At 49.5% G+C, this 27,895-nt stretch overlaps 12 protein-coding genes across 20 annotated transcripts; 7 read left to right on the top strand and 5 right to left on the bottom strand.

The window, feature by feature from the left end:
* Positions 1–675: 675 nt before the first annotated feature.
* On the bottom strand, positions 676–2,301 carry H257_13299 (hypothetical protein). The gene is made up of 5 exons (XM_009840776.1): positions 2,080–2,301; positions 1,899–2,012; positions 1,740–1,799; positions 1,228–1,322; positions 676–1,166 (listed from the first exon to the last, which is right to left on the bottom strand). Exons 1-5 carry the CDS (start codon positions 2,266–2,268, stop codon positions 755–757), a joined length of 870 nt encoding a protein of 289 aa, XP_009839078.1. The 5' UTR covers positions 2,269–2,301; the 3' UTR covers positions 676–754.
* Positions 2,302–2,821: 520 nt separating this feature from the next.
* Positions 2,822–4,195, top strand: H257_13298 (DNA-binding protein, 42 kDa). The gene has a single exon (XM_009840775.1). It carries the CDS (start codon positions 2,858–2,860, stop codon positions 4,031–4,033), a length of 1,176 nt encoding a protein of 391 aa, XP_009839077.1. The 5' UTR covers positions 2,822–2,857; the 3' UTR covers positions 4,034–4,195.
* A 1,053-nt stretch (positions 4,196–5,248) lies between these two features.
* H257_13297 (hypothetical protein) lies at positions 5,249–5,619 on the top strand (the record flags this gene model as incomplete). Its single annotated transcript, XM_009840774.1, has 2 exons — positions 5,249–5,417; positions 5,471–5,619. 2 exons carry the CDS (start codon positions 5,249–5,251, stop codon positions 5,617–5,619), a joined length of 318 nt encoding a protein of 105 aa, XP_009839076.1.
* Positions 5,620–6,224: 605 nt separating this feature from the next.
* H257_13296 (hypothetical protein) lies at positions 6,225–6,788 on the top strand. The gene has a single exon (XM_009840773.1). The coding sequence runs from the start codon at positions 6,236–6,238 to the stop codon at positions 6,722–6,724; it is 489 nt and encodes a 162-aa protein (XP_009839075.1). The 5' UTR covers positions 6,225–6,235; the 3' UTR covers positions 6,725–6,788.
* Positions 6,789–8,157: 1,369 nt separating this feature from the next.
* On the bottom strand, positions 8,158–12,197 carry H257_13295 (hypothetical protein). The gene has a single exon (XM_009840772.1). The coding sequence runs from the start codon at positions 12,165–12,167 to the stop codon at positions 8,199–8,201; it is 3,969 nt and encodes a 1,322-aa protein (XP_009839074.1). The 5' UTR covers positions 12,168–12,197; the 3' UTR covers positions 8,158–8,198.
* Positions 12,198–14,812: 2,615 nt separating this feature from the next.
* H257_13294 (hypothetical protein) lies at positions 14,813–15,137 on the top strand (the record flags this gene model as incomplete). Its single annotated transcript, XM_009840771.1, has 2 exons — positions 14,813–14,870; positions 14,935–15,137. 2 exons carry the CDS (start codon positions 14,813–14,815, stop codon positions 15,135–15,137), a joined length of 261 nt encoding a protein of 86 aa, XP_009839073.1.
* Positions 15,138–18,268: 3,131 nt separating this feature from the next.
* H257_13293 (hypothetical protein) lies at positions 18,269–20,518 on the top strand. The gene has a single exon (XM_009840770.1). The coding sequence runs from the start codon at positions 18,297–18,299 to the stop codon at positions 20,490–20,492; it is 2,196 nt and encodes a 731-aa protein (XP_009839072.1). The 5' UTR covers positions 18,269–18,296; the 3' UTR covers positions 20,493–20,518.
* A 339-nt stretch (positions 20,519–20,857) lies between these two features.
* H257_13292 (hypothetical protein) lies at positions 20,858–21,705 on the bottom strand (the record flags this gene model as incomplete). 6 transcript variants are annotated; one of them, XM_009840764.1, is made up of 5 exons in its annotated part: positions 20,858–21,112; positions 21,199–21,252; positions 21,384–21,453; positions 21,517–21,553; positions 21,628–21,705. In XM_009840764.1, coding segments are annotated over 5 exons (437 nt in total), but the record flags the coding sequence as incomplete, so codon positions are not given. The 6 variants fall into 6 exon arrangements, with proteins under 6 accessions (XP_009839066.1, XP_009839071.1, XP_009839070.1 ...); XM_009840769.1 differs by having other exon boundaries at positions 21,384–21,553; XM_009840768.1 differs by having other exon boundaries at positions 20,858–21,252.
* Positions 21,706–22,224: 519 nt separating this feature from the next.
* On the top strand, positions 22,225–23,424 carry H257_13291 (hypothetical protein). The gene has a single exon (XM_009840763.1). The coding sequence runs from the start codon at positions 22,307–22,309 to the stop codon at positions 23,309–23,311; it is 1,005 nt and encodes a 334-aa protein (XP_009839065.1). The 5' UTR covers positions 22,225–22,306; the 3' UTR covers positions 23,312–23,424.
* A 372-nt stretch (positions 23,425–23,796) lies between these two features.
* On the bottom strand, positions 23,797–24,477 carry H257_13290 (hypothetical protein). Its single transcript, XM_009840762.1, has 3 exons — positions 24,342–24,477; positions 24,235–24,282; positions 23,797–24,174 (listed from the first exon to the last, which is right to left on the bottom strand). The coding sequence occupies exons 1-3, from the start codon at positions 24,448–24,450 to the stop codon at positions 23,966–23,968; spliced, it is 366 nt and encodes a 121-aa protein (XP_009839064.1). The 5' UTR covers positions 24,451–24,477; the 3' UTR covers positions 23,797–23,965.
* A 324-nt stretch (positions 24,478–24,801) lies between these two features.
* Positions 24,802–27,116, bottom strand: H257_13288 (hypothetical protein; the record flags this gene model as incomplete). Of its 4 annotated transcripts, XM_009840760.1 has the most annotated exons (10): positions 24,802–25,713; positions 25,806–25,863; positions 25,925–26,035; positions 26,078–26,175; positions 26,233–26,300; positions 26,350–26,440; positions 26,541–26,643; positions 26,685–26,797; positions 26,851–26,935; positions 26,999–27,116. In XM_009840760.1, coding segments are annotated over 10 exons (1,115 nt in total), but the record flags the coding sequence as incomplete, so codon positions are not given. The 4 variants fall into 4 exon arrangements, with proteins under 4 accessions (XP_009839062.1, XP_009839059.1, XP_009839061.1 ...); XM_009840757.1 differs by having other exon boundaries at positions 26,685–26,935; XM_009840759.1 differs by having other exon boundaries at positions 25,806–26,035.
* H257_13289 (hypothetical protein) lies at positions 24,818–25,805 on the top strand. The gene has a single exon (XM_009840761.1). It carries the CDS (start codon positions 24,880–24,882, stop codon positions 25,381–25,383), a length of 504 nt encoding a protein of 167 aa, XP_009839063.1. The 5' UTR covers positions 24,818–24,879; the 3' UTR covers positions 25,384–25,805.
* Positions 27,117–27,895: the final 779 nt, after the last annotated feature.

Below are 27,895 nucleotides of genomic sequence, written 5' to 3'. Positions count from 1 at the left end.
TAAAAGGACAATATAATGCGATGAAGACGAACCATCATTGTGGGCTGGTTCGGGATGCGATGTACGTGGTACGTAAGGCCACAGTGCTGGCAAAAGCCATACGCATCCCACGTCGCATGCCAGTGGCTTTCCAGCGGCAATCCGTGCATGTTGGACTGTAACGCAGATGCACTCAATTCCCTTTTGGTAAACGTGGGATGCCGTGACGTTGCTGTGGACTTGCTGGCAGTGACCACATCCACAGTTCGCTTCAATACGTTGATACCAGTGACCACACCCTAACCCACGATATTCATCTCGCAAATGTGACACTGTACGCACCACAAACGTGGATACAGCCCCGCGCAGGATAAATCTCATGCCCACATGCACCTAGCCGTCCACTTATAATGTCAGACGATTGCTGTCTTTGCTAAGATGGTGCATACTGGTGCTGTACAGTGCTGTACAGTACCTTTGGCACGGCCAACCAAGCTGGGATCTCAGGACGCTTGCATACCCCGCAAGCATCGTCGGCGTTCATGTTTAGTCTCGAGCCGCTACAGTAGTGACACTGTGGTGTGCTTGGCGCTGGTTTAGGGGGGCCAGCAAACGGTCCATCAAAGATCAACTGCATGTTGCTGGTGGTGACTTCCACTCTGGACTTCTGCAATTTCAATGTAGAGCAACACGGAATGGACCAATCAGAGAAGCGTGAATTTCGGATATTAACCGGATGCGACGGTTCGTCTAGATCTACTTGCGATGGAAATTACTATTTTTCGACCTTGGTATCCGGCTGGTTCAAGTACTCCAGCATGGACGCTTCGTAGACGCGGACGGCAGGAAACCCCAAGAGCTCTTCGAGCACGTACGCCGTGTGGGCCGCCCGGATGCCGCGCTGGCAGTACGTGACGACGGGCTGGTCGGCGGAGAGGCCGGCGGCCGCCACGAGCGCGATCAGTTCGTCCGTGGATTTGAACTGCCCGTTGGGTTGAAGCGTGTCGGACCACTCAAGGTGCAGTGCGCGAGGCACATGACCGGGTCGGGCGTTGCCATGGGCCGCCGCACCCGTGTATTCGTCAGAGGAGCGCGTGTCCAAGAACTGCACGTCAGTGTCAGCGCCCGCCACAACGAGCGCCTTCAATTCATCCAACGAGATGACGCGGGAAGCATCCTTCTTGATGCTGCAAGCAGGAAACCTCATGTGAGGGGATGGATGGTTGAGGTGTGGACTGTGGTGCGTACGTAGGACGGGAGGAAGATGGCGACGGCGGCGACGGGGCCGAGCACGACACTTCAAAGTCGTTTTCGACCCAGTAACGGAACCCACCATTGAGGATCTAGGTTGATGGAACAATCAAAATGGAAAGATATATTTTTGTTGGATATAGATATTTATTTGGATTCCATACATGGCAGATATATATTGGTAAGTTAACATTTCATGATTTTTTTGAACAAAAAATTGATAAGAAGTAAAAGATTTACTAAAAATAAGAAAAGCTTCTATAAAAAAAATAAAACCAATTAAAAAAATAATAGGTAAATAACCGTTGCATTATACCCCTCATATAGATTTAGCTTTTCGAAAAATTAACTGCGTATGAATGTGATTTTAATCCTTAGAAATTAAAAAAATAATAGGTAAAAATATTATGGTACATCACATAAATATAATAAAAAAAATTTTCGAAGAGATAGTTGATTCCGATACTATTTCAACACCTACATCAGCACCGCATGATCATGGTTATTACCTTGATTTGATCCTTTGGGAACCCGTAATACCGGCTCACCCACCATGCACGGGTAGCTTGCTACAAATGTTAAGCCCATTGTGTTGCAATGATAGCTCCTCTTAATGACTGCAAGTACAGTGATTGAACATTGGATAGGTGAGCAAGGGTGTCGTGTACCAAGTGGTTCGAGTCGTCGTAGAAGACGAGGGTGGTGTCTTCGTCGACGGGAAGTTTCTCCAAGTACGATCGGTAGTAGTTTTCCGAGATGATGTGGAACGGATCCTTTGGGTCCTAGTATAACCATGTGCGCTAAGTCCAACTTGCTTGTGATGATGGGGATCTAGGATTCTTTCTCTACCTTGGACGGCAAGCCAAAGTGCAGCGCGTTAGGCACATGTCCCCGGTGGTAGCCATCGAGGGAGCCACAGTCCAATACGCTTAGTTTAGTTTTCGTGTCGACCACCCATTCCGGCGACACCAAGGAATGGTTCCACCGGCGGCCAAGGATGCTGGAGCGGCTGAGGTTAACCACGCGACGGAGGTGCATGACAATCGATTCGATCGAGGACTGACTCAAAAGAATCCAAAGTCGTCATCCGGTAAACAAGTTGAAAAAAGAAAGGGCAGGCACGTTATATCCTATTAAACGCATTATTTGTTGGAATTAGCGGTATTTTACACTACGTTTTTTCTCATTCCTCTCCCATCGAGTCACAACAAGACCATCACAAGCCACATACGTATACATACATATATATCCAATGCGTTGTTCCTTTGCTAGCAAGCACGTTTTATCAGTGATGTCTTATCAAAACTCTTTTGATTTGACACCCTTCACTCACACCATTATAGCATGTTCAAAGAACGTTCAATTGGCGCCATAATAACACGACGTTAAACCATAAACGCATTTTGATACTAAAAACCAACGGAGGCCGGATTATCCGGATAGTGTGGACGCAGTACAATTTAATTCCGAAAATTGTATCTTGTATACAATGATGTAGTACGACGTTTCCAATTCAATCCACCGACAAAAAGAGTGGTTGAAACCAGAGCAAAAGTATAAGCTTGGGTTTAGTATGGTGCAAGTCGAAACCACCAGGTTCCTCAAAACGCAACTTACTTGAAGAAGCATGAGCGACGTGGATGAACATGAGACCAAGGCCGCCGAAGCCCCGGTGGTGGAAGACTGCAGCAACACTGACGTGGTGACCAAGTACCGTCTGGCCGCCGAGATCGCGCAGTCCGCCTTGGAAGGCGTCATTGCGCAGCTGCTCCCTGGCAAGACCGTCGTCGAAGTGGCGACGTTCGGGGATGCGTTGATCGCTGCCCGTGCTGGTACCGTGTACAAGAGCAAGAAGGTCGAGAAGGGCATTGCCTTCCCCACGTGCTTGAGCGTGAACGAAGTCGTGTGCCACTTCTCCCCCCTTCCCAGCGAATCCGTCACGTTGAAGGCGGGCGACTGGGTCAAGATCGACTTGGGGTGCCACATCGACGGCTACATTGCCGTGGTCGCGCACACCGTGATCGTTCCGGACGCGGAAGCGTCGGACAACATTGTGCTTGGCGCCCAAGCCGATGTGCTCAAGGCTGGGCACGATGCCGTGGAACTGTGCGCGCGCTTGATCAAGCCGGGCAACACCAACGCCCAAGTGACGGAAGCGTTGGAAGCGTTGGCCGCCGCGTATGGCGTCAAGGCCGTGTCGGGCACGCTCATGCATCAACTCAAGCGCTTCGTGATCGACGGCAGCAAGACCATCGCCGCCAAGAACGACCCGGAAACCAAGGCCGCGCGCGCCACGTTTGACGTGAACGAAGTGTACGCGATCGACGTCGCGTTCACCACGGGCTTGGAGAAGCCCGTCCAATCCGAGCGCCGCACCACCGTGTTCAAGCGCCAAGTCGACAAGAGCTACCGCCTCAAGATGAAGGCCAGCCGCTACGTGTTTTCCGAAATCAACTCGAAGTTCCCCACCCTTCCGTTCACGATCCGCGCCTTCGACGACGAGTCCCAATCCCGTCTGGGTGTGAGCGAGTGCGTCAAGCATGACCTGCTGACCCCGTTCCCGGTCCTGGAAGGCCGCAGCGGCGATCACATCGCGCACTTCAAGGCGACTGTGCTGCTCCTGCCCAACGGCACGACCAAGATCACGGGCCTGCCACTGCCCGTAGACCGCGTTAAGTCGGATAAGGTGCTCACGCCCGAACTCGCCGCCGTCTTGAGCTCGTCCTTGAAGAAGAAGAACAAGAAGAAGGCCAAGAAGGCTGCTGCAGGTGGTTCAAAGGCCATCGATGACGACTTAGAATAAACCCTTGGTTCTTTGCGTTTTTCTGTTTGGGCCAATGAAGTGGTAGCAAATCGCGAAACAACGATGCGATTGGTCGAATGTATTAGTTTATGATCCAATCAAATCAATGGTCGTCGTTGTTGCTGAATTAACAAGTTAGTACTATTGTCGATTTGATCCAAATTTGGGGAAGGGGTGCAATCGAATCGTGCCGACCAAACCGATCTGATTGGTTGAATTTCATTGAGAAGGTTTTGATTGGCTAATAATTTTGAGCTCATCTGAGGTAGCCAATCAAATCGATTTAAATTCCAACGAGAAACCACGCCACAACACAATGAAAATTCACTCGAAAGCACAATATATTAATAACGTTAGTATAAATATCAGGAAAAAGTAAGGTGAAATACGTAAAAAATTAATTTACAGTTCGGAAACATTTGTCGAAGGCGGCTCGGGAGAACAACTTTCAAATCATCACGCTCACACATGTCAGGTAACATTTTCGACCTCTGAAACTTTGAGATTGTAGCTGAAAGAATGCTTTACAACCACATCCTATTAATAGTACCGAATATACTGTTTTTTGCAGTCGTGATGCATGAGAAAACAAGCAAATTCGATACCATTTTGAGAATTGACATAGTACTATTGTGCTTTCGTGTGAAATTTCGTGTTGTGGCGTGGTTTCTCGTTGGAATTTAAATCGATTTGATTGGCTACCTCAGATGAGCTCAAAATTATTAGCCAATCAAAACCTTCTCAATGAAATTCAACCAATCAGATCGATTGTGGATCGGTTTGGTCGGCGTGATTCGATTGCACCCCTTCCCCAAATTTGTATCAAATCGACAATACGTAGTATCGTGTTATTTTGATCCAAGTATACTTATTTGCTTACAAAGTTTGTACTTGGTGGACTTGATTATAGAGGGACCCAATCCGTTTGCACGAGTTGTTCTAACTTACGGTCGCGGTGGAGATTCTCTTATAAATTCGCCCACATGCATTCTCTTCGGGAGAGGATAATTATTTGCAAAGGCATTCTTCAAATATTTTCGCGCCGTTTGATCGGTTCTTGCACATTGATCTTAAATTGAGTCATACGTCTTAAATTGATCCTCGTTAATGTTAACGTTATGCTGCGCAAGGTGTCGTCCAATTTGTCCAATCAGATGCCGTGAAATCACGAGAATTGCTTACTACTTCGAGGTATTAATAGTATGTAGACTCATCATGCGATACATTCTACACGGATCGGGGACTGTGATGGTTGTTGAGGCAAGACATCACCATCGCCGTCGTGGGCTCGCCAACGGAGAGCAGACAAACGTCACCCGCGAAATCTGCCACTTTGACAAACGCCAACACATGTGGTCATCCCTCGCTTCGTCATCCAGCCCTTGTCGGTGCTATTCACCACCCCTGCCGTGTGTTCATATGTTGTGCGAGCGGTAGCGCAAGCCGTCTTGGTGGCACCCGTCGCAAGTGCTGAATTGGCATCTTTAGCACTTGCGATGGGTGCTAGCAAGATGTCTTGCGCCACCGCGTTGGCCCACCAGAGCCGCCATGGCATTGCGACCGACCCAACCGAGTGCGCAGCATAATGTTAGCTGCGGGGGAAAACCACATTGGAAATAGTCGGGATAAACTCATCCGTGACACAATTCTCCAGAGGGTCACACGAAGCTTCACACAATTCAAGCGTCCAAGCAACGTTAAGCTCAACATTGTGTGTGACCTCTACTGTTATAACCAATCGTATGCAAGAAACAAGGTGTGTTGGACTCTTATTGAATATTAACAGGAAGCAACGTAGCTCATCTTGCGAATTCCATGAACAAGTAAAAAAAATTGAAAACAATCTTGACTGTGAGAATCAGGAATTCAGCGGTTATATGTGTACACATGATTAATTCAACTGAAAGATATGTTCTAGTCGTTATGTCGTCCACTCTGTTTAGACTCCAGGGTACCTTGGTAGCGCTCGATCTTATCACACTGAATTGCAGGACCCGGGGTTATAATACTAACGGTGCGAGTGTGAACCGTGAAATTCTGATGGCCTGTCCAAAACAATTCCAGGCTAATCATCTGCCAATCAGAATGCTTAACGTAGTGCGTTTATATTCTACAAGTTCACAGGAATGTTTGTATTCGACGAATGCATGCGAATTTCACATACTGTTAAGGTAAATTTCATATTCGACCTTTTACCACGCCATGACAACCACCACCCTCAAGCGCCTCGCAGTCGCCCGTCAAACGTCGTTCTCAGACCTCAGCTGCACCATCCAAGGCACGAGCATCCGCAGAAGTCGGCGGTCCTTCGTGCCTTTCTCTTCCACGCACGTCGTGTTTCTCCTCAAAGTGACCATGCCGAGCCGGCGATCGTGGCAACTGCAATGCACGCTGCGTGATGTAGTCCAACTCCATCGCCACTTGGCTCAATCCACGGACGACGCCGCCTTCATAGCGTCCTTGGCTGCGCTGCAGTGCCCGAAACGACCGCTATTTCGACAGACGAATGCGCTAGTGGTCAAGAGCATGTGCTGCGAGTTAGACCACTACCTGACCAATCTGCTCAAGGTGTGCCAAACCTTCGCCGTGTCGTCGACAGTCCCATCGGCCATGGCTGTTGAAGCCACAATGCGCACGTTTTTCGACCCGTCAGCCGCGGCGAAACCCAAACCCGCTGCGACAAAGTCCTAGTCCACTACAGTTATCACGGATCCAACTATTTACACTGTTAACGTGACCATTATTCTATCTACTACGTAGTACTATGTATACTTCTACGACTGCGAGGAAACTTGCTGAAGCTAAAAATGCAAAAACTTCTAAAGAACCTTGCTAATAGGTGGCAATTTGGGGCAGGATGAGTCGAAATCGACTTCTCAACTTGACAGGTCGACGTCGGCCATAGTACGTACCAACCTTACTCCGGAGTAACGTTAATAGTATTTTCACCATCCCTTTGGGAAGCAAATCCAAAGGAATATATACTAAAAAATTACCACGTTACCGGATACTGGTCGGCTTGGTTGAAACTATTAGTATATTACTACATATTGTGCTTTTCATGTAGTTTGCCCGTTGTTTAACTGCGTTAAACAACCAGACGTTTAAAATAATATAAACCCGATTGAAGATAAAACAACGCTAAACACAAGTTCTGCATTTCAGCAGAATAAAACAACCCTTACTTTATTTCAGTTGCTAACTAATCGAGTTGCAGTACCAGACCAACTTAGGCCGTACAACCACCAGTTCATCACGATGCATACCGTATTAGGATGTGAAATGGGAGTACTATACATCGTGTAGTTGTAGTGCGCCCTTGCCTTCCACGTACAGTGCTAAGGTTAGAGCAGATCAAGAGTTGAAGGTATGGCATAGCTTTGAATCATTGGACAGAGCGACTTCTAGCCTAACTATATCCCTAACGTTATAAATTACCCAGAGTAGTTAATGTTTGTTGTGATCACGGAAGGGAGGTCATGTATGTGGCCATATGTAGGTGCTTCAGTTTGATTGCATTGCGGCAAGCACCTTGACGTGTTGACGTAAAATGAGTTGCTTGCCAGAATGAAAACGGCAAACAACTTGTTTTACGAAAGTGCCAGTAAAACCACCTTCAACCAACCAATCATCGCATTAGATGAAGTAACTTTAAACAACGCACCCAACCGTTATTCAAGTTACTTTAGACATTATTTAAGCCTGAGAAATTTTTAAACAATGAATTTAACCCTGGAATTGCCAAAAAAGGTCCAAAGCACAATACTGTATAGTACTACTCGGAGTATTAATACTGTAGATACCAACGCTAAATATAAAATATTTTCGTTTTCCCAAATATTAATACAGTATAACGTTACTATGCGGCTTGGTGTTACTAACATTGGTATTAGTACAACAAAATAAAAAAGTTTTGCACCAAATAATATATGTACAAGTCGCGGTTACTATTAATACAGTACTATTGTACTACTATGAATAATAATCCGATCCGTTGGACGTTTAGTATGTATGGTGAAGCTCCCGTACCAGGTTATACCTTGAGCTTTGACAGCTTTATCACAAAAACATACCACTCGAGAGGGATATCGTGGTCTTCCATAGCGTCCAAACAAATATATATATATCAATTTATATTTATATATTTATGTCGATTATCCTCTACCTAGTCTTGGTTGTCATCGTGGCTTTCTTGACTCGTGGTGGCAGTCGCCGCCACCGACGCATGGACCTTATCCAGGTACCCGCCTTCGCTGCACAGTTCAAAGAAGATACCGGCGCCAGCACGTATGAGGTTCTCTGGCGCATCGCATTGCGCGAGTCGTCCTTGGTCCAACACCATGATGCGATCGGCATCGAGGACGGTATCGAGTCGATGGGCGATCGTGAGCACGGTGGACGAGGCAAACGCTTGGCGGATCACTCGCTGGAGGGTTTGGTCCGTCTCGTGGTCGATAGCGGCGGTGGCTTCGTCCATGACCACGATGCGGCAGTTGCGCAGCAGTGCGCGGGCCATGCACAGCATCTGCCGCTCGCCGACGCTAAAGTTTTCTCCGTTTTCTTCAATCACTGCCTCGAGTTTGCCCTGTTCGAGGGACACGCGCGGCGTGAGCTGGACCTTGTCGAGGGCGTCCCACAGCTGGGCGTCGGAAGACGACTCGAACGGGTCCAAGTACGCGCGGAGGGTTCCCTTGAACAAGATGGGATTTTGCGGAATGATGGCCATGGTTTCGCGGAGGGTCTTGATGCCGACGGTGGCAGTGTCGACGCCGCCAATGACCACGCGGCCGGACGCCACTTCGTTGATCCGGAACAGCGCCATGGTCAAACTCGACTTGCCGGCACCTGTCCGCCCGACGATACCCACCTTTTCCCCCGACTCGATGTGAAAACTCACGTCTTTGAGCACGAGTGGGTCGTGAGGCTTGTATCGGAAGCTCACGTGTTGGAACTCGATCGATCCATGGGCGGGCCACGACGCGGGCACGGCGCCGGAAATCACCCGCGGCGCCTCCTGCGCGACGTTGGTGTACTCTGCGACGCGTTCAGGCGCGACCATCGCCGTCTCGAGCTGCGACCACATCTGGACCATCCACTCGAGCTGGCCGGTGATTTGCAGCGCGTAGCCAAACACGAGCCCCACAAGGCCAGCGTTCAAGTACGCGCGCATGTAAATCAGCGACATGGTCGTGACCAGCAGCATCAACGCCGAGATCATTTGAATGCGAAACGAAAACCACTGCGACGCGAGCTCGCCACAGAACATGGTCTCCATATTCCGGTTCACTTTGGTCTGTTGGAGCCGTTCAAATCGACGAACGTGCTTGCCGCCAAACGCGCGGACGACCACGGCGCCGTCGATGCTTTCGGAAATGTGGGTAATCAACGGCGACCGCGTGGTTTTGTTGAGTCGTTCAATTTCCCGCGCCGGTTGGACAAAGATCGACGCGACTTTGTAGTAAATGTACATGAGCGGAAGGAGGATCACCCCCAGGGACCGGATCACAGCGACGGTTGTGCCCAATGAAAACAGCAGCACAAACACCGTTGAGAGGAAAAACCCAAACTGGTTGGGCAGTCGGCCATCCACGGCGTTAATGTCGCCTGAGAACCGATTCAGGATGCGCCCGAGGGGATTCGTGTCGAAGAACACCATGGGCGCGCCCAGCAAGGCCTTGGTCATGTCGTCAAACATGGTTTGGGATGCGCGGATGCCGGCTACGGACACGGTGAGCACGCGCACGACGACCATGATGGACGACCCGATCGCCAGCGCCGCGTACACGGAAATGTGAAACTCGGCCCCGTCTTGAAACTCAGCTGGTGTGACCGTCGCGCCCGTGGCCGTCCATGCGCTCAGCCACAAATCGCTCGACACTTGAAGTCCTTGCCATAAACTTTGCACGGCCAGCAGCGCCACGACCGTCGTCCACCCGCCCACGGCATCAAAGTACGCTAAAAACACTTTCTGAGACACCCGTCCCGACTCGCGTTCTTCGGCCACGACGAGCTGGCCGCGGCTACCAGTACCATCCTCTTCGTTGTACGTGGGCGGCAGCGGCGCCTGCGCATCCATCGGTGTAAACAAATGGTCTTCCACGGTCGCGCCAAACGGCGACTTGAGCGACGGCGACACGAGCATGTCCATGTACTGCAGCGTCGAGTTTGCACCGCCCGTGCCAATGTTGTCGAGTATGTCCATCGAACTATCATCATCGTCTGCGACACTGTACGAGCGTGTGGGGTACGGTGGCACCAACGCATCGCAATCTTTTTTATTGGGGTTCATGGTCACCGTGAGGGTCTTCCCGCCATTGCCGACTTCAATCGTTCGATCAATATATGGCGACGCAATGATTTCAGGCGAGTGGGTGACCAGAACGAGGGTCTTGTTGCGGAGGAGGCCGAGAAAACACTTGGTGAAAATCTCGTTTTGAACGATCGCGTCCACGGCTGACAAGGGCGAGTCCAACACGTAGATGTCGGCGTCGCTATAACAAGCGCGCGCGAGGCTGATGCGCGCCTTTTGGCCGCCAGACACGTTCACGCCCTTGGACCCGATCTCTGTGCGGTCACCCGCGGCAAATAGCGTCAAGTCTGTCGCCAATGCGCATGCTTCGAGCACCCGCGAGTATTTCACGCGATCGTATGGCAGCCCAAACAGAATGTTTTCTCGAATCGACATGTTTTGAATCCATGGCTGCTGGCCAAAGTACGCCACGCGGCCGCGGACGCCCACAGATCCCGCGTACTTGTCGAGCTCGCCAAGCAGAACATTGCACAGTGACGTCTTGCCTTCGCCAACACTGCCGTGGACAACTGCAAACTCGCCGCGCCGGATGGTCAAGTTCAAGTTGGTGAAGAACGGGTTTGATTCGTCCCACCCAAACGACCCGTCGATCACTTCAACGGCAATGTCGTTACCCGACACAACATGCGACGAGACAACCGATGGGTCGCGCTCGGCCAACGCCAAAAACTCGGCAAATCGTTTGTACGAGACCGCGGCTTGCATGAACGCAGCGACGATCTGGGGCAGCCGCATCATGGGCTGCTTGACCATATTGAACAAGGACAGCGCGGTAAAGACCTTGGACGCGGTCAACGGTTGCTTGAGCACGAGCACGTAGCATGCAAATGAAATGGTCGTGAGCGCCACGGGTGCAATGTTGTTCATGGCCGTGGTACCGGCGCCGATGCAGAATTGCGTCCATAGCGACCGCAGTTCGTCGGCGCGCAAGTCGCTGATCTTGGCGTAGTAGCGCTCTTCCCATGCGTTCAACTTGATGATCTGCATGGACCCAAACACTTCGTTGATGGTCTTCATGCGCGTATCCTTCTTGGCCATGAGCACGCGCCAGTTGGTGCGCTGCATGGTGGCAAACCACCGCGTGAGGAAGAACGCGACAATCATGACGCCGATGCCGGAAAACATGGCCCAGTCCAGTTGCTGCCACAGAAGGTACATGAGCGCCGTAACTTGGAGCGGGATGATCCACACTTGGTTGATAAAGAACGACACGGCCACGATCGGCCACATGTCGGACGTGAACAAGTTGGACACTTCGCCCGTGCTCTTGGCTTTGCGGCTCTTGGCGTTGAGACGCAGCGCCTTCTTGTAAAGCAAGTTCTGGAGCACCGCCATGACCTTGACAAACAACAGTTCGTTCTTCAGGTCCGTTTGGGTCTGCAGAATCGCTTGGATGATTTTCACCACGAACAACGACACCACGGGCGCCGCGAGCGTTTGAAAGTCGGGTGTCGACAACTCGATCGACGACACGACCTTGTTCAACACAATCGGACCGTACAACGACAACACCATCGCGACAAACTGCAACACACCCACGACCAACGCCTGCGCGCCGAATTCAGACACAGTAGCACGGAAGATCGACTGACTCTTGTTGAACTTGGGTTCAAACGATTCGGTGATCACCTCGCACTTGCTGTCCGACGGCAGCGGCCACAGATCCGACGCCTGCAGCTGACGCTCGTTCCCCAACTTCATCAATGGGTCCGCCCACAGGTATAGCCATCGGGAGAAGAAGTTCTCCGTCTCCAGCGGCGATTTGGCATCCTTGTCGCGCGTGCTCTCAAGCTTCACGGCCTGGTACTTGGTATTCCTCGACATGATGATGAGACGAGATATCGGCCGGTCCGTGGAAATTCAAAACTGAGCTGGACGGGCGAAGGTCATTCCTAGAGGTATCCGGTATCCGGATAAATTATTCCCAAGCAATCATTGCAGTCGACGGATCCGGTAGTGCGATACTATATATACATGAACCATCTTGTCTTGAATAATTAAATATAGTAAAATTATGTTTACTATGCTAAAGTTGCATATATATTGTACGATAAATAACTTACATTCGAGTAGTTCCGAGGATTACAGTACTTCCAGTAGTACTTACTACCTTGTACTACATACAGTACAAGGTAGTGGACTCCCACCTAATAGGTGGGAGTCCGGACCGACCTGGTCGAGAGTATACAAAGTGCACAATCATGGTTGGTGGCCCACCGAAACTCACAATGCCATCTGACTCAGGGTGTAAAACACACTGAGATGAGGCGAAGAATCCACTGGTAGTCATCCCCCACATGATTATTCATTGGCTAGGGATTGCGCTGAGCGTTATTCGTGCCATGGTGGTGGTAAAAGGTGAAAGTGTTGCTGAGTTATCGAATATTTGTTGTTCCAAGTGACTGACTGCAGTATCCAACCCATGTTTACACCCTTCAATCCACCGGCGGTTCCGTTTACTCTAAGCGGACCTGCATTTGCATACAGTTCCAGGACAAGGAAGGAACGGTGTTGAGTTGCCACCAAACCAGGAACTTCAACCAACTAGTAATACTGTACGTCGAAGTATGTACATACACCATTACGTTGTCGTTAACAGTAAGTACCTTGATTTGGACCAGATTTGGACGACGTTTAACGTTAACTTCACTCACACTGGCACACACACTCTGCCACATCTCTCACAAGGTCAGGTGGGGCCGAGGTCATGACCGGTGAGTGGTAAGTAAAGGATGACTGTATCAGTACACTACTACATAATACTAATATTGTCCTTTCAGCGAAACGTAGGATTTGCGTACAGTTTCGCCAAATCTGTCGATCGATTGTTTGTACTGGCTGTGAATTTTGTACAGTAAGTTAGTATGTTCAAATTGTGAAGGCCTTGCACACTAATAAGGCCGTGCTCGGACGCACCAAGAATCCAGTTATTTCGTGGATTTTGACTCTGGAAACAGACTTTTTGTGTTCGATTGACAAAACGTTGTGCAAGACACTTGATTCTGGAAACCATCGATATTATTGATGGTTTCTTGCAGGGATTGATTGATTGGTATTGTGCTCTTCATGACTCGGAGTTTGGGGTTTGTGGGGGGTTCTCCGAGTACGGTACTGACAGTGTTGAAAGGAACGTCGCGGCCGTGGCCACATGTGACCAAGTGGTCCAGCGCATGATGCTACTTCGCCAACTATTTAGCCAGTTAAGACCATATTCACATCGTCGTGGGAGATGAATTATATTCCTGTAGCGCAGAATGGGCTCCGCACTCGGTACAACTGATGTGTACGCAACTGACAAAAGCTACATAAATTTAGATACATGCAGCACAACTCAACGTGTCCGTCAATGCCCCTACGAAGTCGCTGCAACATCGAATGGACCTTGAGTGATGAAGTGGATATCTTGCCCTCAGTAAACTATATGTATGTAGGTAAGTTACATGTTTATCTTCGTCTACGATTACGCTATTGTTGCGCACTAAGTTTTCAGCGGAACACGTCGTATTCTGTAAACCCGGCGCAATCGCCGCCAAGAAAGCGTCGACATAACGTTACAGCCTATTTTCGTGCATGACGTGCTGCAACATTTCGATAAGAATACTTGATTAATTCAAAAGAGCACATTGTATTTCGTTTTGATTGTCAAATGCCTGATAAGTGCAGTCATAGATAATGGAGCCAATGAAAAGGAGCAAAAACCAATTGTAGACCAATGATATAGATCCAATGTCCAGGATGTGGCCAATACAATATGTACCAGTGTTCTTGTGAATTTTCTACATTTGGTGACGAATCGACGCTATTGGCTAATCCACTTTTGAGTGGATTTGCATTCGGTGTCTATGGTCAAGGTGATTAAGCGGACGGTGGTGGAAGCGAATGAAATGACGACGCATCCATGTCAACCAAGGAGTTCAAGCGGCAGGCTGTGATCGATGCGGAGCTGTCGCCGCAAAGAGCAAAACGTCCTAAGCGTGTGGACATTGGGCAAAGCCTTGTCGCCTTGGGTGAGAGCTTAGCGCAAGGGATGAAAGGCACGCATCAACCACCTGACAATGCACCTGAGCGCGAAACTAGTAAACTTCTACACCATTTCCCGTTCAAATTGAAATGAATTTCCAGTCAATGTGAAATGCATGGGATTTCACAAGTGCAGTTTCACATCTCAACATGAAAAATATTCACTTCAAAATGAAACGTTAAACTTACTTCAACTATAGTATAGTGACCATAAGGTGATGAATTATACTACCCTTCAGTATACAATAGTGATTCAATCATCATGTCTACCCTCCCTCACCCATCTTCCTCCTTTATCCAAATCATACACCAGAATATAGGTATATGAAACAAAGTATGTTTCAAGTTGAATGTTAGAGAATTCATGTTGATTTGAAAAGTTTCGAACGTGTTCATTTCACATTGACTGGAAATTCATTTCAACTTGAACGGGAAATGGTGTAGTACCCATGAGCCCTCGCCAGCGTCCTGGCGAGACCAATAAAGTCAGCGTCGAAGGCCAAACTGGTTCGTGACAACCCACGGAGTACGAATCCACGACCGGTACTTACGTACAAAGTATGCCGAGTAGCTTGGAGCGTCTACTTCATCGATGCTCTTCGCGCGCCTTCTTGTGAGTGGAACGATCGCTATGGCACGGTACACAAAATCAAGACGGAGTTCAACATTCCAAGCGGCTCGCGGGATTCTGTCTTGAAAGTCCTCCAAGAGTCCAAGACTGTTGCAACCACGGCGTTGAGTACGACGGCACTGGTGCTCATTATGGTGGACTGAACAAGCTGCTCGATCTGTATTCCTGTGTGAGGCAAATCATAGCAAAATCCATGGAGCTTGGTATACGTTTGACCGATATGTCGTTCACCGTGATGGGCTTGTCCGCGACGTGCAGTTGTCCAGACATTAGGCATTGGGCAATAGAAATCCAGGAACTTCTACCGGAGCAGCCGACAACGCCACTACCTATGTTGCGACAAGTCGAGGACCAGTTGTACTGTATGACCATCGCCCAGGCTCAAGTGTGCGGGTAACGTGATCGACCATTGATCGGCCAATTTTTCAAAATTCTCAAACTAAAATATCTCAATTGGTTTTCATGGCATTTCATTGAAACAAACATTTCCGAAAAGCTCTTTCGCGACATATTCAAATGTATCGATTTAAACAATACTTGGCAGGCGAAAAAACTGTCAAAGTTCGGCACTTTACACAGTCGACCATTGATCGGCCAAAATGTACACTTGAATTAAGTATTGAAAAAAGTTGAGTCAATTTTTCGCTCCAAAAATTCAAAGACTATGACTCAAAAGTTTACTAAATTTCAACAGGTATAAGTATTGAGAGTAACAGCTGCAAGTATTGTTCAACGTTGAACAATGCGAGAAGGGATTGTTCAACGTTGTAGGAGAAGGGATTGTTCAGCGTTGTACAATACGAGTAGGGATTGTTCAACGTTGTGCAATTGTATTTGCACAACTGATTTTGATTCATTCTTCAATTATCCTCCTGGTGCCAATTGCGGGTGCCTGCGGCGTAAGTTCGTCACCACCAAGTGTGCCTGCGTTCGTTCCGTACCTCCATACCGTGAGCCTTCGCTACAACGGAAGAAGTAAGTGGGGTCAGGGCAAAGGTTAACCAGTGAAGATCATTCTTCGAGGTGGGCACGGTGCCTAGGGAATTGTCGAGTCAAACCAACTTTCTTAACATCTTTTTTAACAATTCTCTTATCCTCTAGCTTAGCAACAAATTTTAACAACTACAAACACATTGTATGAACTGTTTTTATCAATCTAAATCACACAAACTTCTACGATATCTTCCGAATTCAACACTTAGACCGCCACGTCCTCTTGAGTAGCTTTCTTTTTGCGCTTTGGCTTTTCCAGCTTCTTGAACGTAAACATTCTTGGTCGTGCGTTCGTCAACCACCTTCGTTGACTTCATGGACGTTCAAAAACTTGTCTCGTCCATGTTGAAGACCCGTGATGGATCCATGTCAACAAGTGACATGGAATGAGCAAGCTCATGAAAAAACTCCACCATGGTATCGTTGTCGACACCGTTTTGCGGTTTGCTCAGAGTTCGTGCTTTCGCAATCTTAAGATCTTGATTGCGTTCGAGGAATCTTTTGTACCAACCGCTTGTAAGCTTGGTGTCACGTGGTGTATCATGTACCATATAAAATATCTCGGTTGCCTTGTCGACGATATGACGACAGCCAACGGGTACCCCTTCGTGTTACATTGCGACAATCCAAGTAGCCAAGTCGTCTTCGAACTCCTTCGGCAAGACAGGCGGCTTGCCCATCGTCGTCGATCGATTGTCGCCCGTGATTGCCTTGGCGACATGGGTGCGCAGTGTACGTTGGGGTATACCATGTGCCTCTGCAGCGGTCAAAACACTGTGTGTCTTGTTGAGCACAGCTCGGACAGCCATCGCCTCCTGCGTGTAGGACGTTCTTGGCGGCATTTCAAATTCAAAGCTGAAAACCGCTTTAAAATTGAAGTTTTTTGCCGCCATCACATTATACAGGTAAAACTTATCACAAGGATTTATTTTGTCTAATGAAACATCGTATTAATTTCAATTGGACGAAACACCTTGGCCGATCGATGGTCATTTGGCCGATCAATGGTCGATCACGTTAGCATGGGATTACAATTCACTGTCAACTACTGTAGCTCATAACCAAATAGCCGCAGCTTGTAGCTACCGGTAGCAATGTAGGAAATAGAATCAACGATCCTATTGGCCAGTTATTTTCACTTTTCTATCATATAATTGGATATAATTGGACAGAAATTTGGTAAGGCACCATCCTCACGAGTTCATGAATTAACAGTAAGATGCGTTTAAACGAATTTATATTATTTCATACAAAGATGAAGCTTCATTAATAAATTTTGACTTATTTTTAGATCGAGTTATGGAATTCGTAAGGTGGCTCGGCTCACCTTGCGAGCCAATAAAACCTGCTGTTCCACCTTACGAATTCTGTAATACTAGGGAATTAGTAAGGTGGCTCGGCTCACCTTGGGATATAGAACCTACTGTTTCACCTTACGAATTCTGTATTACTAGGTACAGTAGTACATCAGTATGTTGCACAATACTCCTGCTTTCAGAGTAACTCTGAAAGTAGGTGCAACGACGAAAACAGTGATAACTAATCAATCCAACAAAAACTGTGCTCTTGTTTTTATATTTAATCGAATAAAAGTAGCAAAACTCAAAATGGTCATGGTAGGTTTTTTCCATCCCTGCCCAAGGCGAACCCTCGCACAGCACCTACACGGCGTACTACGTACATACCTGATCAACCACCAACAATAATATCACCGAATACGTTGGTTTAATCCGAGGCTTACTCTCATCTCACCATATACGGCGACAGTGAGCTCATCATCCACCACATGCGTGGACTCTACCGAGTCGGTCACGCAGGCCTCCGCAACCTTTATCGACCGGCACGGACGTTTGCGGCTGGCTTCCACTGTATGTGGGTCCATCGCCCGCGTGACGGCAACCAACTCGCCGACTTTCTCTCCAAACGAGCGCAGGACGCAGCTCGCTTCTCAACCCCTAGTCCCACTGTTGAGGCCCTTCCATCCACTGTATTACTACTCCCCACGCTATATAGTACTTCGAAGTAGTACATACATACTAGTATGTAGAATTCACTCTACGTACTATTCATAGGACGTACGTACTTGAAGTAAAGTTAGTATGTAGAATGGGGACTCAATGTTTTATACCGTTTAAGCAGAAGCATAGTGATAAAAAAACTGAAATTAACAGGAAACGTTTGATGATACAGTGATGTACAATAATTGAATCGACCAATCATACGACAGTATTTCGTTATGGCCAATCATAGATAGACCTGCATATTTTGTCAACTTAGCAGAGGCCGACCGACCGCGGTCAACACCACAGATGTCCATGACGTCTATCGCAGCCATCGAAGAAGGACGACCCAGCAGCATCGACGAGGGGATGCTGCTGACATCTGTCCTTCACCGCCGCGCCGTCGCGACCCCATCGAAGGTCGTGTACTCGTTCACATCATCATCGACATCATCCAACGTGGACATTACATTTGCATCGTTGGATGCATCGGCTCGTCGCATCGCAGCGACGCTGACCAGAGCTCCTAAAGGCATTGACCGACCAGCGTTTAATCGCGGAGACTGCGTGCTGTTGTGGTACCCTCCCGAGGGTAACACGTCCCACGACCTCGTTGCTGCCTTCTGGGGCTGTCTGTATGCCGGAGCCGTCGCCGTGGTAGTCGACGAACTCAAGAGTTTGCACCGCTTGCTTCGCGACACCCATGCCGTGTTGGGGTTGACCACGTCGGCGTTTGTTCGGCAGCGAAAGCTCGACAAGGTCAAGGACGCGCTGCATTTGCCAAAGCTGTTCCAGAAGGAACGACGATTATCGCAAACTTCATCTGCCACGAACGATGCGGCGGCTGCCGCCGCCAGTCGAGTCACATGGCTCACCCACGACCGCACAGTCATCACACCTTCGAAACCAACCGACCTCCACCACCTCGACGCTCAGGCGGGTGCTGGAAAAGCTCCCATGACAACTCCATACTCCGCCACCGTGGCATGTGTGGTGTACACTGCTGGCACGTCTGGGTCTGGGCTAGGCGGGAAACCCGTGCAGCTAACTCAGGCCAACTTGGCTGCCGCCGCCGCCAGCTCCTGCGGCTGGCTCGAATCCACCGACACACTAGTTGGCATCCTTCCGCTGCATGTAGCCAGTGCGTTGGTTCAGTCGGTGGTGGTCCCAGTGCTCTACGGCTGCCGTAGTGTGCTGGTCACAGACTGGCTCGCCGACCCCCTGCGATGGATGGCCGTGGTATCAACTGAGCAAGCAGTGTACACATTTGCCCCGCCCCGCGCGTTTTCATTGGCTACGAGGTGCCAAGACCGAGCCACGCCAGCCACCCGTTTGTCAGCCCAGCCATTGAACCTGTCGAGTCTCGTCACGGTGGCGTGCACCGGTGGTCCGCTGCTTCCGTCGACATTGGCTGCGTTTGTACGGGCATGGCACTTGCGTCCGGCTCAAGTGTCATGTGGGTACTCGTTGGTGGAAGCAACGCACACAGTCACGTCGACTCAGAATCAGACTCGGGGGAATCAGACTCAGAACGTCCCGCCGCGTGTGCTCACGGTGAGTCGTCAGGTGTTTGAGCAGTGCCATCAACTGGAACCGTTGCTGCATGTGGATTACCATTCCCGTCCTTCAGCTGAGGACGACGGCGACTCGAACGATGTGATGCACCTGACGTCGTCGGGGCGACCCCTCCTTAACACATACGTGGTCGTGGTCGATCCCATCTCGTGCGTGCAAATGCCTGACGGTCTGGTGGGGGAAGTATGGGTCGCAGGCCGTACCGTGTCGCAGGGGTATTTGAACCACCCGTCGTCATCGTCGTCGTCGCATGATTACAAGTGGATGCCCGGCACGTTGCAACTATCTTCCACTGGCCACCACCACCGGCATAGCCGCAGTAGCAGTAGCAGTAGCAGCAGCAGTAGCAGTGTCCGTCGAAGCAGCAGCAGTTGGGGGCGTCCAAGTATGACATGTGCTCGTCGCCAGTCTACCGTTTTCTCTACATCTGACAAGGCAGCCATCGATGTCACATATATCCGCACCGGTGATCTAGGCGCGTGGTTCCAAGGCGAACTCTACGTGATTGGACGGAGCGCGGACGTGCTGCAGCTGCCCGATCGATGGCTGGCCTCGCACCTCGTGGAAACTTCCGTGCTGGAATGCAGTGTGCTTGTCGCCCGAGTGTGCGTGTACGGCGACGACGGCGTGGCCATCGCGGCTGTGGAAACTTCGGCAGACGTCCAGCGGTTAAGAGACGGAGCCGCGGTGGCACACAGTCTCTGCAACAGCGTCATTCAGTGCGTGATAAAGCATCACGAGCTGCATGTGGCCAAGGTCATCCTCTTACGACCCAACGCGATGCCCTTGTCGGCGTGTGGAAAGGTCCAGCGAGGCCAACTGAAGGCCCTTGTGGCGTCGAAGGACTCGGCGGCGGTCGTATTGGAGTTTATGCACTACCCTCGTGGTCAGGACAAGCAGCCACGAAGATGCGACGGGTTTTTAATATAACTGTAACCTCTTTTGTTGGATGAAGGGGGGGAATGAGGTCGGCTTGGTCGTACGGTTTATGTGTTGGACGATTCCAGTGGTGTCGGCTTGAGGCTGATACACTGTACTAGGTACTAGTAGTGGGGGGTGGGATTCCATGCATGCATCGTAAACGGTAGTTGGCTAAGATGAATGGTGGGGGGAGGGCTTGCTTTGCTGGCAACAACACACATGGAGCTATTCCCGAATGTACTACTCAAGCCACAATTGTTATAGTCGGGACTACATCTTGTGTCATGCATGTGACCTCCAGTCACAAGCTACGGGTACTATAGATATATTCATTTGGGGTCGTCAATGTACGCATTGCCACTGTTGGCGTGTTGGCAGTTGAAGACATTCACCAAGTACGTTGTATTGGATGGAGAATAATGACATGGCTACTACGACCCGAATAAACCCATGTCGTCGGCTTCTTTGGACGCTTGCTGTTGGGCGATTGCTTCTCGTTGCATGAGCAACCCAAAAGCGTCGAAGTTGAGGGCCGACGACAGCACCATGGCCAAGTTGAGAGCGGCGTTGGGGCAGTCAAGATCATTTTGAAGCGATGTCATCTGGTGGTAGAAGTCGGCAGGGGATACCTACCAACATCACCAAGGACGTTTGCAAGCCTCACATTGGTAGCATGTGTCTCCAGTCGACGCGGCACTGTTGACGGTATATATACCTGCTCGCGCGTTAAAAATTCGTTCAGGATGCTTTCAAACATGGCTTCATATGCCTACGACGAGTGCAATCAAACATGCATATTCAGAACGAGTTTCATCGTCCTCCCGATCAAAACCCCACTGCCACCTCACATACCCAAATCATTGGTTTATACTTAAAAACGACATATATATATGTATATACCTGGAACAACGCGTGTCTGTCGTGTGAGTGCTCGTCGCCAACGTCAAAATCACTAAACAAGTCTGCGTGGCTAGCGTAAAAATGCGCAGGCGAGAGGATTAATACACCAACAGACTGAGCCAACCGTACGAACATGGCTGCAAACTGCTCAAATTGGCGGCGAACGTCGTCTAAAGTGGAATGATGAATGAGAGAGTGTTTGGGTTTCTCCAAGTAGATATACTTCATGTATATATTCACGTACAGCCATCGCAGTGGGCGATCAGCCGATCCACCACGGCCGCTTCGCTCGGTACTGCCAACAGGTTGGACTCGGACATGCTCTCTATTGAATTATTGCCTTGGATTGGCTGGAAAATGAAACGCCCAGCATTTGGCTTGTGATTGGCTAATTTTTGTCATGTTGTCCGATCCAATCGAAATACCGAGGCCAAAAAACCCCACTCGAATGGGATGCAAAGTGCACGCATGTAAGTAAACCTATTGAAGGCAACGAGTTGAAAGTTCCCACTGGAAGGCTTTTAAAACCATATCACCATGATAATCCAAACTCAATTAACCATCTCACCATATCACTTGAGATTCTCAAGTGAAATGGTGATATTCTTCTTCTCACACAATCGTCAATTCCGATAAACATCACCAACCTTGCCTGGACACACAAAACCTGGGGAATTTCTCGATTCCAATCCGCGACAATACTGTTGAGGACGATCGTGCCTGTCAAATCGCAGTCGACTCTGCCCAATCAAAATCCGTTGGGACCTTTCATCCACCAATCAAATCATTCCAGCGTTTTTGATTGGCTCACTCCGCCACGCCACCTACTAACAAGTCGGACCCCGAATACGCGCTGCTTTGAACGCGTCGTATGCAGCCCATACTTCGAAGTATATGTATGATGCACCAAGTCATTCTTCAATATGCCTCCTCACAACGTATCGAGCTCCTTGACCTCGTCGCCATCGTCATTGGCGTCACCCATGGTGCCTGCTGAACGTGGCCATTTGGCCAGAGATCTCAAGGAAGGAACTCAAGCCGCGCACGCCGCCGCCGAGTCGGTGCCGTTCGTGACGGACTTTCTGCATGGTCGCATTACACAAGACGTATATCGCGTGATGGTGTGCATGCTGTACTATGTGTACGAAGAGTTGGAGCTCCAGCTGCGACGGGCTGCAGCCAGCGACAACCCTGTCGTGGTTCCGCTTCACTTCCCCCTAGAACTCGAACGTTTGCCGTCGTTGGCGCAGGACTTGTCGTTCTATTACGGCTCCAACTGGAAGGAAGTAATGCCTTCGAAAACACCGGCCACTGCCGCGTACGTAGCACGCCTTGAGCATATTGGGTCGACCCATCCGTCGCTCCTTGTAGCCCATGCTTACACGAGGTACTTGGGCGATTTGAGCGGCGGCCAGATCCTCAAACGGCATGCAATTCGAGCCATGAACTTGGCGCATGGGCTGGGCACAGCGTTTTACGACTTCAAAAGGATCGAGTCGTCCCACAAGGCGTTCAAGGACGGGTATCGCCGCGCACTGGATGCCGCCATGGTGGATTCCGCGGAAACCAAGCTCATGGTCGAAGAAGCCAACGTCGCGTTCGAGCTCAACATGGCCTTGTTCCAAGACTTGGATGAGTTGCGAGGAGTGTACCGAGCCGCCACTATCACCACTAGTACTACTAGGACGACGACGACGACTACTTCTACTAGTACAAGTCAGGCCTCGTCAGGATGTCCGTTTGCAAGGCTCGCGGGCGAAGCAGCTAGTACTAGTACTAGTAGTTCAAACGTATCGGGGTGTCCATTTGCGAGGCTGGCGGCGGATGCCAATACAAGAAGCCAGTGGGCGACGTATTTTGGCTGGTCGGTGGCCGCCGCAGCCGTGGCAGTTGTAACCGTGGGACTCGTGCAACGAACAAGCTCGTGAATTAGTTCGAACAAAAATGGCCTTAACTTTATATATTGAAGCATGTAGTGGTGGTGGTTAACTTGGCTATTTGGCCTTGACCTCAGCTGGTCACATGCCTATTTGCATTGAATCAAAAGAGGTATTCCAGTAGTAATAGCTAGGTTCATATTGACAATTTGGCAGGCCAGTTGTGCACAACACCGAGTTTACAATTGTACGAACTTCGGGGTCGGGCATCTGGACGTCGTACAAGAGTCGCATGTCCATCAAGCTAAACAAGAAGGAAGGGTCTCGTGGCCATTTGGAAGGGAGACTGATATTAATACTACTTGGAAGTATTAATATTGTTTGCATTCAAATTTCGACTTGCAACTTCAACATTGACCACCCAATTTACCGCCTTGGAGTTTGCCGTTTGGCTATGCTGACATGGCAAAGTGCACATAGCAGCATCCTCTTTCTGGATCTCACCTTCCAAAGTCAACATATCAAGACGAAGAGGCTGGAGCGATATTTCGTAGTGACCAGTTCATCGCAGTGTAATGGCCAACAACGCGATCTTTGCTGGTGAGTATTTAATAGTTACACGTAGTATGACGGCAGTAGGTCGTGGGACATGCACAGCACCGCACAACGGCAGAGACCTGGCAGCGTCGACACATCATCCATCGACTAGTCCTTCTTCTTGTTGTCGTTCGCCTTGGCTTGGGCGCGCAGAAGCTTGAGTTCCTTCTCCTTCAAGTCGTTGCCGATAGAAATCTCATTCGCGACCGCAAACAACGCAAAGATGATCGCCACGAGGAGGATGTGCTCCAACTTGAACGAAAACGACGACGCTTTCCCGACCACGGCTTCGAGGAAGTTCTTCACGTACACCAAGGCTACCCACGGGATGCATCAGCGTTGATGATTCATGTGAACAGGGACGTAGATCAGGGTACCTGGTTTGACGGTCTTGACGATTTCGTTGGAAGTCCGAGCAGTCGCATCTACGTGTCGAGTGTGACGGGACGCATGCACGGAGATAGATACGAGGGAGCGGGCTTACAGTTGGTGATCGCGAGGAAGAGGTTCTTAAAGTTGAGAAGAGTCACCGCACCCAAGATGATGAGGAGCGGCGGCACGACGATCACTTGCGGGAACGAGAGGTTGATCATGGTTGAAGCAATATGTGCGTTTGGAAGTGAACGGAATACACCACCATCGGGTTTTACTTGACCATACAAAATCCAAGGTTGAATACGATCACACTATATTCCGAATGGTTGGCCTGACGATTCTTCATATACAAAGATCAAGGTATTCGCCAACATACACTATTTTCGATTGAATACCCTGCCACGTCATCATATAAATATATCTGTATTTTAATTTCTCTCCTACTCAAGAAATATTATAAATATCTCCATGTTTGTATTATAATAGAAAACACAATACTATAATACTACTAGTAGTACGTAGTAGTCGTAGTATTATAGTATCATACACAATAGACTGGAATTAGTGTGAACCAGTCCAAAAATACCGCCAACGGCGACAGGCGCCGCCATTTTGGACGCTGCAGCATGAGATGACCATTTCCACATATGTCCAAGCAAAACAAGCATTCTGGCGGGGGATCCAACATCCTCCGCGGGGGGAAGCGGTCGTATGAATGCGGAACCCTGATCGGCAACTTTGTCGAGGAAGCATACCGGCCTGGCGTCGTCCGTTCGCAGGGATTCACGTCGTCCATGTACACGACATCGACGCAGCTGCAGCAGTCCGGTGGGGCAGTCAAGCCGGCCTTTGGACCGGCGCTGCAGAACGACCTCAACCCGCGCTACGACTACACGAACCTCGTGGGCCCGGATACGCTGCATGCGCCGTCGACGTGGGTGCCGGCGTCCAAAACGTGCGACTTCCATCCGCGGGACCTCAAGACCGCGACGATGACTGGCCCTGATCTAGAAGCGTACAGGCAGAAATGGACCAAGGAGCAGGGAGGCGTCAAGGAACTCCGCTTCAGCACGGAAGCCATTGCGACCCAAGGAATTGTCGTGCCTGCGCAGTTCAAGCCGCGGCACTTGCTGCCCACCGACACAACATAACAACTATCGCTTGTTCTTATATCGTTCTCTTGCATCTCTAACATGTACATGTCGTGTCGTCTAATCCAGTTCCACCGACGGCACGTCTTTGTCAACGTCGGTGGTGTTGGCAATGTCGTCGTCGTCATTGTCCGAGACGGCCGCGAGTCCTCGCGATGCGCTCGACGAGGCAGGAAGTGTCGGGAATTGCTGAGCCTCGGACGACGAGTCGCCGGGGGGTCGCTTGGTCCCGGCGTGGTTGCCTCCGCGGGTCAAGTCCACTACCAGCGCGCAAATGTTGTCTTGACTGCCGCGCTGGTACGAGTATTCCATGATAGTTTTTGCGGCCAACTAAGAAGTTTCGATTCGAATGAGAATAAAATCATGTTTTTTCGCAGAACAATATCGAAAAAAAAGAAGTAGAAGGATCTGGAGTACTGTACTTGGGGCGTTTCAGATTGAAGTACGAGACGGGCAACATCAGCATTCGAAAGCACATCCCTGCAACGACATGAGAGATACAAGGATCGCGTCATGCGATATGCCAAGATCGACGGCTTACCACACCCCATCGCTCGCAAGGACAAGGCACAGGTCGTCTTCGGTACGTTGGGTTTCGATGAGCTCCGGCTCCGCGATCACGTATGGCTTGAGCATACGGTCTCCAATGGCCCTACACCCATCTCCATCAACATGGCCATATACATTCGGTTACCGAGACACTGCAAGGATGCCTTCCACGCGCCACACACCCCAGAAAATCACGTGGCCGCCCATGTTGGTCACTCGCTCTCGCTCATCTGGTCGATTCGGCTACCATGCATCAGCGACACCTTGGTTTCCACACCCGAACGATACACGGGATGGTACCTTATGATCCGAAGACAGAGGGACAGCGTCCCCACTCTTTTTGATGAGCACAGCGCGAGAATCCCCCACTGCATCATGTGGTCATCAGGCGATCCTTCGTGGACGGAGACGTCCTACCATTCGCCACGTAGATGGTATCCCCGCGCACCACGACGGCAATGGCGGTCGTGCCGTCGTCCTTGTTGTACCGGTCTGCGAGTTGGATGTACTATGTGAAAATGACCACGAAATTCAAACGAAATTCAAAAACGCGCGCGAGGCGTGAAAAAAAACGAACGAAATAACGAAGATAAAACAATCATTCCTACATCTTTGTCTGTTTTGACAAATCCTCGGGAGAGCGCGAGCTTTGGATCGTGGGCGAACGCAGGATCAGTGATGACGTTTGAGCACAGTGACGCGACGCAGTACCTAATGACACGATGAAGAGGAAGATAGAGAAAGAGAGGTACTCGGAAGCGCCGTCGCCGCCATGTCCATCGAAAACTCCGTAAAAGGACGAAGATGGGTCGCCGTTCAACGTCCCCACCACCGTGTGGCGGTCTTCCATGTATGGCCTCTTGCCCTGGACACGTAGACGACCATGAAGTAGAGGCGAAGGTACTAAGAAGGACAAACCTGCATTTCCGACACGCCATATGGGTATAATGCCGTGGGATCGATGGCGGAGGCTTGTTTGCCGCGGGATTTGCGGGGCGTTGGGCTGTGGAGGCGATGCAGGTGTAAGTCGCATCGTTGCAGCGAGAAGAAGGATTGTAGGACGTACCTGATCTCATTCAACGCGAACTTGATCACACACAGAACGACGACGATGAGGACAGCGTACGACATGTACTTGCCTTCGAAGAGGCCAGGAATCTGGACGCCATCGAACCAGACCATCGTCAAAGGTAAACAAACGCGCGGCCACCTTCGTATCCGGATTCCGGATACAACCTGTCAAGGTATACGGTACTTACAGTGTCCACAGGACACTGTTTTTTCACATGCAAAATGATTCAAAGAATTATCGATCGATGGAGTTTGGCGTTTTAGCACAAAAGTAGTCCACAGTATTTTGGGGTAAAACGTATGAGCCAGTATGGTGCACGTCATCTATAAACTACCAACTTTTCACAAAAATGTCTGAAATCTATTTCATATTCATTACTCAAAATTTCAGCAAATTGAGACGTAGAATCGACAGATCTCAATGTAATGAAGAAATTCTACGTCTCAGATTCAAATTTGGTGTTGAATTGGTCCAGAAATAGATATTTAACCTAGCGGTATTTTACATGGGCGCTTGGATATTTGGCCATAGGGGTGGCCGCTGAGATGTATCTTGATTTTTGTATATGACTCTTATCCGTATATAATATCCGGAGGCAGCATTGGGACCTTTAACCTCCCACTGCAGTGATAAAACGCATGAAATCGGTATTTAACGTATTTGTTTTTTGGGTTTAACTACATTAATTGTACGTTAAATAATAAAACCTCCACTCCTCGATTTGGCCAGTTGGAAGTTTTTAGATGACGTGCACCATACGTAGTAGAAGTACTACATAGTACAATGTATTAATACTAGTACCAGGTAGTATTAACCCTAATGGACGGAGGCTATTTCTGCGTGATAGATTCTCTCACCTGGGGAAGGCCAATGAGGTCTCAGTAAACGACT

This window comes from Aphanomyces astaci (assembly GCF_000520075.1).
Source record: "Aphanomyces astaci strain APO3 unplaced genomic scaffold supercont1.47, whole genome shotgun sequence".
NCBI lineage: Eukaryota > Oomycota > Saprolegniomycetes > Saprolegniales > Verrucalvaceae > Aphanomyces > Aphanomyces astaci.
This window is presented reverse-complemented; position numbering and strand designations above follow the sequence as displayed.

What these genes read in the sequence shown, in the direction of transcription:
- H257_13295 (XM_009840772.1), bottom strand. Translation starts at nt 12,167, where the DNA reads ATGTCGAGGAATACCAAGTACCAGGCCGTGAAGCTTGAGAGCACGCGC.
- H257_13289 (XM_009840761.1), top strand. Translation starts at nt 24,880, where the DNA reads ATGTCCAAGCAAAACAAGCATTCTGGCGGGGGATCCAACATCCTCCGC.
- H257_13298 (XM_009840775.1), top strand. Translation starts at nt 2,858, where the DNA reads ATGAGCGACGTGGATGAACATGAGACCAAGGCCGCCGAAGCCCCGGTG.
- H257_13293 (XM_009840770.1), top strand. Translation starts at nt 18,297, where the DNA reads ATGTCCATGACGTCTATCGCAGCCATCGAAGAAGGACGACCCAGCAGC.
- H257_13291 (XM_009840763.1), top strand. Translation starts at nt 22,307, where the DNA reads ATGCCTCCTCACAACGTATCGAGCTCCTTGACCTCGTCGCCATCGTCA.
- H257_13299 (XM_009840776.1), bottom strand. Translation starts at nt 2,268, where the DNA reads ATGCACCTCCGTCGCGTGGTTAACCTCAGCCGCTCCAGCATCCTTGGC. An exon ending in ACTTTGGCTTGCCGTCCAAG is followed by an intron (nt 2,013 to 2,079) that starts GTAGAGAAAGAA and finishes TGGTTATACTAG; the next exon opens with GACCCAAAGGATCCGTTCCA. An exon ending in ACGACGACTCGAACCACTTG is followed by an intron (nt 1,800 to 1,898) that starts GTACACGACACC and finishes TAACATTTGTAG; the next exon opens with CAAGCTACCCGTGCATGGTG.
- H257_13290 (XM_009840762.1), bottom strand. Translation starts at nt 24,450, where the DNA reads ATGATCAACCTCTCGTTCCCGCAAGTGATCGTCGTGCCGCCGCTCCTC. An exon ending in CTTCCTCGCGATCACCAACT is followed by an intron (nt 24,283 to 24,341) that starts GTAAGCCCGCTC and finishes CTCGACACGTAG; the next exon opens with ATGCGACTGCTCGGACTTCC. An exon ending in CGTCAAGACCGTCAAACCAG is followed by an intron (nt 24,175 to 24,234) that starts GTACCCTGATCT and finishes TCCCGTGGGTAG; the next exon opens with CCTTGGTGTACGTGAAGAAC.
- H257_13296 (XM_009840773.1), top strand. Translation starts at nt 6,236, where the DNA reads ATGACAACCACCACCCTCAAGCGCCTCGCAGTCGCCCGTCAAACGTCG.